We start from the raw sequence: 7,890 nt of genomic DNA on the forward strand, positions 1-7,890 counted from the left end.
CTTCCCAACCCCAAATATGGTGATCAGTCAAACCCTGAGCATGTGGGCAAGACTCACCAGCCAGCACCCAGGAAAGAATTCTCTGTAGTAACTCAGATCCCATCCCATCTAACATCCCATCACAGACCACTGGGCGTATTTACCGGCTGGTAATCAAAGATGAATTAATTGCCAGAGTTAGGCTCTCCCATCATACCATCCCCTCCATAAACTTATCAAGCTCAGTCTTGAAGCCAGATACGTCTTTTACCCCCACTGCTCCCCTTGGAAGGCTGTTCCAGAAGTTCACTCCTTTGATGGTTAGAAACCTTCGTCTAATTTCAAATCTAAACTTCCTGAGGTCCCTTCCAACCCTGATCGTCTGTGAGTCTACGACTAATACCCAGCCTTGCTTGCTGCAGCAGGCAGTGTTTCGTCTACACACAGATGTGTTACCCTAACCACACCTGTCTCACGCAGCGTGTTGCATTTTCCTAGCAAAGCAAGTTACTTTTTGGGGGGATAGATTTGAATGGTACAAAAGTAGAGTGAAAACGGGGAAAATCCTGAATAATAGTTCTGGTAAAACCTAGGATTTTTTCTGGTCAAGATCGGTTTAAACTGAAAACGAAGGGCCGGAGTTAACACGGCCTGGGATAGCTAGCTGCAGCGTTGCTGGTTCAGTGACAGAATTCACGGCTACCGTCCAGTGCTGTCTCTCAAGCCTTCCTGATTTCTTGCGGTTGCTTCTCCAATGTCCCCCTTTGCCCACTGAAAAATCGAGGTGGCTTTTCTTGCATTGCCGTCACACAGAGAATGGAAATGTAAGTACCCAGGGAGCAAATATTTAATTTCTAGCAAAGAACATGGGCTAGAAGCTGAAGCTAGAGAAACTGAGGATGGAAATGAGACGTGTGTTTTTAACAGGGAGCGTCAGTATTGAGTGGAACAATTTAGGAAGGACTGGGGAGGCTTCTCTGTTGCAAGGAATTTTTAAATCCATATGGTGGGGAGGAGGTGGTAGAAAGGCCGGGATACACGGATATGTGTGTAAAATGGAATGGGAGGAGAGGCAGAAAATTCACCCCTTTGGCTCACTGGCGGGAGAGTCTCCTTGGCCAAGAAAAATGACTCGGCGAGTGTGGTTTGGCAGGCAGCGCACAGTCCCGTAAACTCACGTGATCTGGGTTGAAAGCCTGACCCTTCAAGCGAGGAAGGCACTTCACGTCTCCCGCGCCTCAGTTTCCCCATTTGTGACATGGGAGGCAACGATCCTCCGGCTCTTTCGTGAAGCATTTGGAGATCACTGGGTGGAAAAGAGCCAGGGATCGATATTATTAGCGTCCAGAGACTGCAGCTGGTTACGCCTCATGGCGCTGAATTCACGAGCCCTCTGCTAGAGAGATCCTTCCCCAGCCCGTCAACAAGCTACAGCGTTCGAACTGCATGACTCGCCATGCCCAGACCCCCCCCCCACATACAAATGCCCAGCACCTTGCACAACACCACCCCTGCCCAGCGCTGCCCTGCCCACAGCCCCGCCACAACTGCCCGGCACCCCACACAGAACCCCCACTCCCTAGTGGCCCAACACATAGATCTTCCCCGCCCCCTCACAGCCCAGCACCCACCACAGACCTCCCAAGAGACCCACTTGCCTAGAGGGACCCAGCCAAGCCCCCCCCACTGTCCTGGCCGCCCCCACTAGCTGAGACCGGACAGGCTTCTGCATCAGTCCCAGGCGGCTCAGCTCCGGGGAGACAGATGGGGCCCCCCCAGCTGGTGGGAAGCAGAGATTGTCCAGAGCCAGAGGTGCACTGGGGTCTGGCCAGGGGGCAGAGAGGAGCAGAAACGGGGGGGCAGGGGGTCTCAGGGCAGGCTGGGGCCCCTTCTGAGCATGGGCCTGACTCCATTGCACCACTGGCACCATTGTAAAGCCAGCAGTGGGGTCGGGGCAGTAGATTTCATGCCGGGAACTTGGGGGGCAGAGTATTCCATGTGTGACTCACACAAAGAGCCGCCACACCACCCCCCTTTTTGCCCCCCTTCCATCCTCCCACACCCAGTTTTGACACCAAACTCACACGCAGAGCCGAGATCTGTGAGTCCGCATTCGAATTTTTATTTTTCAGAAATACACAGATGGGGAAGAGGGCGGGGAGGGAGGGGGACGGGAAATCTATATATACAAGAAGGGGGAAAAAATACCCCCACTCCTCTCCCCTTCCCTCCCCCAGCAGGGCCACCCAGAGGATTCAGGGGGCCTGGGGCAAAGCAATTTCGGGGGCCCCTTCCATAAAAAAAGTTGCACTACTATAGAATACTATATTCTCACGGGGCCCCCTCTGGGGCTGGGGCAAATTGCCCCACTTGTCCCCCCCCCCGGGTAGCCCTGCCCCCCAGCTCTGGCGCTCGAGCTATTATCTTGTTCCTGAATATTATTTAATGTCTAGGGTTAGCTGGCTAAGCTGCTGGACGCTAAGGGTTTGTCCTGAGGTGGACAAAAAAGGGACGTGACACCCCCCTGTTTCATAGAATCACAGAATCTCAGGGTTGGAAGGGACCTCAGGAGGGATCTAGTCCAACCCCCTTAGGGTGACCAGATAACAAGTGTGAAAAATCAAGACGGGGGTGGGGGGTAATAGGAGCCTATGTCAGAAAAAGCTCCAAAAATCGTGACTGTCCCTATAAAATCAGGACATCTGGTCACCTAAACCCCCTGCTCAAAGCAGGCCCAATCCCCAACTAAATCAACCGGCCCATAACAGAACTTTAACAAAAAATCATGGTGGGACGGGAAGAAAATCAGCATCTTGATTTGCCGGCGGCTTTGGGATCCCCCCGGCGTTTTCTTCCCATGCCGGGAGCAAGCGATTTTTCTTTTTGTAAGGAAAACCCATCCTAGCTGGGTCTTTAAGGAAAATAAGTTGCAGTAACCACGCACACTGCTTTCCCCCCTACAAAAAAAAAAACCCTCCCCAAACATCCCACCCCCCATAAACCTCCTAATATACAATATATAGAGAATTTAATATACACTCTATGGATTTACAAGGGGGTCTCTAGGGCCATGGTCTCCAGACATTGAGCTCCGGGGGCTGGCCAGCAGAGTTCTGTGAGCCGCTCAGCTTGTCCCGAGCGCCTTTGGCGGAGTTCCCCGGCTGGGCCTGGCCGGCCGCGAGGCTCTGCAGTCTGTGGCCGGCAGGGAAGGCCGGAGCCGGGTGCAGGACGCAGGCGGGGTCCCCGAGCGGCGGGCCGCAGCTGGGCCAGGCGTCGCGGGCGTACCTGCCGTAAGCCGGGTTGGGGAAGGGGCTGCCCGTCGGCGGCTCCCGGGCGGTGATTTTTTCCATGCAGTGGCAGATGCGCTCCATCAGGTAGGCTTTCTTGCCCGCGCAGATGCCCGGGCTGGAGCGGAGGAAGTGCGTGGCCTGGCTCAGGCATTCCCGATAGCCGCTGTGGTACCTCTGCAGAAAGGTGTCCTCTCGCCTCGCCGGCTCTGTGGTGCGTTGCAAAAACCGCCAACGACAAAGGGGGACTGATTAGCAAGGGATCAAGCAAAGGGGGGCAGCGGGGCACGTGCCCCGGAGCGGCCTCTGATCCCCAAGTCACTGGGGACAGGACACCCAACGCCCTGCAGACTGAGAACCCCACGCCTCCGGGTCTGCTAAGGCGGGGGTTTTGCAGGGGGGTGCCCCAGAAATAAGTGGCGTTTGACGCCCTGGGCCGAAGCCAGTTTGAAATGGGGAATGTGCACAGGGCCAGATCCTCAGCTGGTGTAAATTGGTTCCGCCTGCTCCATAGACTCCCCGACACTAAGGTCACATGGAAACACTGGGGATGCCAATTTCTCAGCAAAGCTTGGATAAGCTGCACCTCCAGGCGAACTGGTGTCAGGGAAATATACTACAGACCTCACTGAGATCTCGTTTATGATGGTTTTCTACTCATGTAAACCAGCCAGCCCCAGTGGGTGAATGAGAGGGGAACCCAGCCCCCATGACTCAAGCGGACTGACTCCAGATTTACACCAGGATAAGCGAAACGAGAATCAGCCCCTGTGACTCAAGCGGACTGACTCCAGATTTACACCAGAGTAAGCGAGAGGGGAACCAGCCCCCGTGACTGTGGAATGACTCCAAATTTACACCAGGGTAAGCGAAACGAGAATCAGCTCCTGTGATTTAAGTGGACTGACTCCAGATTTACCGGGGTAGGTGAGAGGGGAATCGCTCCCTGTGACTCAAGTGGACTGACTCCAGATTTACACCAGGGTAAGAGGAGAATAAGCCCCTGTGATTTGAGCAAATTGACTCCAGCCCCCATGACTCAAGCGGACTGACTCCAGATTTACACCAGGGTAAGCGAGAGGGAAACCAGCCCCCGTGACTCAAGTGGACTGACTCCAGATTTACACTGGAGTAAGTGAAACAAGAATCAGCCCCTGTGATTTAAGTGGACTGACTCCAGATTTACACCGGAGTAAGTGAAACAAGAATCAGCCCCTGTGATTTAAGTGGACTGACTCCAGATTTACCAGGGTAAGCGAGAGGGGAATCAGCCCCCATGACTAAAGCGGACTGACTCCAGATTTACACCAGGGTAAGCAAGAGGAGAATCACCCCTGTGATTTGAGCAAATTGACTCCAGATTTACCAGGGTAAGCAAGAGGGGAATCCCCCCGTGACTCAAGCGGACTGACTCCGTGTGTGATTAAAATCAGAACCAGGCCCCACCAGTTGGGTGTGACCCAGTTGAAATCAACAGCAAAACTGCCCTGGATGCCAGCGCTGAAGTAGGTCTTGCGGCCAAGCAATGTATTTCTGCTTGGAGCCACTGACCCTCTCCCTGACCCCCATGCAAAACCCCTGAGGTGGGATTCAAAAGCCAAAAGTCACATAAAGTGGATCTGGCTGGTTGGGGCTGGGGGAAGTGAAAGTGCAGGTGAGCTCCTGCTGGAAAAGTCTTGGGCCTGGTGGAGTGGGAGCTGAGTCCAGAGCGGGGGACTTAATATCCTGCCCAGGTCCATAGCAGAGAAACTGAGGCAGGTCTACAGTTAAGGATGGCAGCTAGGTGGAGGGGAGAAATCTGTAGCTCTGTCTACACCCAGGGTACCAGCGTCACTGGGGTGGACTGTTTACACTGCTGAGCAACGCAGTTCTACCCACCTGATTTCCTAGTGCAGGACCAGGCCTGAGATCAGGATCTGGCCCTGCGGCTGGGCCGACTCCACACAGGAGTGTGAGACTTTAAAAGCCCGAGCGGGGTGAGTGATGGGTCCTATGGGATGGAGTTGTGGGTACACACACACACACACACACACACACACACACACCAGCGCTCATCCTGTCCAGTAGGGGGCAGCAGGGACACACACCCACCTATTCCCTAAGGAGTCCATGGCAAAACTCTTGGGCCAAACTCCCCTTCCCTTCCCAAGTGAGCCAGTCCCAGAGCTCCCCCGCAGCATCTAAACACTGGGCGCTCCCGATTTACACCAGAAGGAGAGGAGAACCTCCAACCGGTGCAAATCCGGATTAAGGCCAGGCAGAATGAGCCCCCTGGGCTCCAATGAGGCTATCTCCTCTCGACCCAGTGTAAATCCGGAGTAATGCCACGGGTGCCCATGGGTCTGACTCCCCCCTCGCTAGCCCTGGTGTAAAAACCCAGATGCCCAACGGACAAGCTCCAGATTTACAGCAAAGCCAGTGAGGACCCCAACGGAGCAACGCCAACTTGCCCCAGCTGAGCATCTGCCAGGTCCAGGCCTCCCCAGAGCTCCATCCAAAGAGGTGCGAGGACACGGGAGCCCCATGCCAGGTCCCGGCTCAGGAAACACCCCGGGGTCAAGGGAAGTCTAGGGTGACCAAACATCCCCATCTCAGGCCTCGGCCTTGTATCCGCAGCTGTTCCCCCCGCCCGCCCCGAAAAGGGACCCCGGTTTTCACACTTGCTAGCCGGTCACCGTAGTCGTATCTGGTCCGGACCCAACTTGGGTTGGCCAACGGGCCCCCCCGGGCTAGAGGCAAGGAAGAGGAGTAGCCGGCCGCGCCGAAGGGGATACCTGCAGGAGGCTGCGTCCTCACAAAGTGAACTGTTTTTTGTAAAATTTCGGCTTTTTCAACTTTGGGGTTTTTAAGTCTCTGCAAGAAAAACACCAACACAAAAGAGAGAAGGAGGGAAGGAGAAAGCGGGGGGGAAGGAGGGAAAGAGAGAAAGAGAAATATGCGTTGGATCATTCGGTTTGGGGCAGCGGCGGGGGGCTGGGAGGAGGAAATCCGAATTGGCTTACCTCGTCCTGGGTGGCTTCTAACAGCAGGAGCCGGAGTCGCTCCAGGCTCCGGTTCATACGGTCCCGGCGCCGCTTCTCCATCAAAGGTTTCAGGAGCTGGAGGGGGACAGGGAAGGAAGGGGGGCAGCTTTTGAACGAGACACCCCGGAAGAGCGGGGAGCTCCGGGGAGGAAGCCCCCGGATCCGGAGTGAGACCCGAAGCGAGCGGACTCCGCACTTACCTTCCTGTCCTGTTTGCTGTCCCACTGGGCGCTGCTGCTCATGGTGGCGGCGGCCGGGCTGGGGGGGCGGCTGAGCCCCGGTGGGGCGGTGCCACCTTTATGACGCCGGGCCCCCGCCCCAGTCCGCCGTCTCCGGCGGCGCGCCCCCCGGCCTATTGTGATCTCCGCTCGCCGGGCGTGGCGCGGGCCCCCGGTCCCAAGCCCGCCGGCGCGGCACAACGGAGTGGGGCCGGCCCGCGGGGGGAGAGCGGCCCCCGCCCCGGGGCCCCCATGTCCTGTGACCTAGGCTGACCCCACCTGCTCCTGCCCTCCCCTTCCCGCAGTCCCTGGACCCCCAAACCGCTCCAAATCCGCTCCCACAACCCCGACCGCCCAACTATCCCTCCCCCTTTCCCGGCCCAGAAGTGCCCTACTGGACCCCCAACCCCGCGCCCGCCTCCCCTTCCGCAGCCCTGACACCCAAACCTGCCCCAAATCCGCTCCCCACAGCCCCGACCCCAACTTCCTCCCTTCCCGCAGCCCTTGACCCCCAACCTGCTCCAAACCCCTTCCCCACAAGCCCCGGATCTCTCACCAAGCTTACGCCTGTCCCGGCTTCTCCGCTGTTCTCTAGCACTTTGAGGCTCACCCAAAATACGCCCGCCCCTGCACTCATCCCCTCTCTCCTCCCCCATCTCCCCCCATCTTCCCTCCCCTACCCACAGCCTGACCTCCCAAGCCTGCCCCTGCCCACCTGATTCCTCGACTTCAATTACCTCCATTTGAACACGAGGCATTTGCGTCATAGTGGTAGTAAATATTTCTGTCCTCGACTCCGCATTGGATCCCTGCCCTAAGTGCCTCACCACTGCAGATTCCGCATGAGAGAAACTCCTGGAATCATTCCCAGCCCGGAAACTTTCATTTCCTCGTATACCCATTTCCTTAGCAATAGCTCCTACACTTACAGTCATGCGCTCACCACATCGTGCTGTGTCCACTAGATATTCTCGCACCTCCTATCGATGCCCTGCCTTGTGTCACGACTCTCCACATTTTCTCTATATATAGCACAGCACCATGGTCTCTGTGTCCGTCGCGCGTCTTGATGATTGAAAGTTTCTCTATGCACTGAGGAACGCTAGCTTGACCCCAAACCCGCTTGCCTCCCCCTTCCCCACAGCCCGACCTCCCACTTCGTCTCCTTCCCGACATATCACCTTATTTATGTGCTTGCCCAATCTATATCTCCTCGCTCTGCATCTCTCTATCTGAGTGAGCTCCTATGAACCTCTTGTAGCTACTCGAGAACTCTCCCTTCGTTTGTTTGATCAATTACTCACCCTCTCCCTGTAAGTCGCTCTCTCCTCCTTAGACACCTCCTATACGACAAGCTCCTCATACTCCTTCCTCTCTCTCTCT

General features: G+C 56.2%; 2 protein-coding genes across 2 annotated transcripts in view; both read right to left on the reverse strand.

Moving 5' to 3' along the window:
• The window catches only part of PER1 (period circadian regulator 1), a 370,577-nt gene that overhangs the window by 304,816 nt on the left and 57,871 nt on the right, over positions 1 to 7,890 (reverse strand). The window lies entirely within an intron of this gene.
• On the reverse strand, positions 3,009 to 6,567 carry HES7 (hes family bHLH transcription factor 7). The gene is made up of 4 exons (XM_075070462.1): positions 6,490 to 6,567; positions 6,269 to 6,364; positions 5,942 to 6,119; positions 3,009 to 3,475 (listed from the first exon to the last, which is right to left on the reverse strand). Exons 1-4 carry the CDS (start codon positions 6,529 to 6,531, stop codon positions 3,042 to 3,044), a joined length of 750 nt encoding a protein of 249 aa, XP_074926563.1. The 5' UTR covers positions 6,532 to 6,567; the 3' UTR covers positions 3,009 to 3,041.

This window comes from Chelonoidis abingdonii, chromosome 11 (assembly GCF_003597395.2).
Source record: "Chelonoidis abingdonii isolate Lonesome George chromosome 11, CheloAbing_2.0, whole genome shotgun sequence".
NCBI classification, from domain to species: Eukaryota; Metazoa; Chordata; order Testudines; family Testudinidae; genus Chelonoidis; species Chelonoidis abingdonii.

Excerpts from the sequence above, each read along its gene's own strand:
- HES7 (XM_075070462.1), bottom strand. The coding sequence starts at position 6,531 with ATGAGCAGCAGCGCCCAGTGGGACAGCAAACAGGACAGGAAG. Across the intron at positions 6,365-6,489 it reads ACAGCAAACAGGACAGGAAG|CTCCTGAAACCTTTGATGGA; the intron begins GTAAGTGCGGAG and ends GTCCCCCTCCAG. Across the intron at positions 3,476-5,941 it reads CCGGACCAGATACGACTACG|AGCCGGCGAGGCGAGAGGAC; the intron begins GTGACCGGCTAG and ends AACGCACCACAG.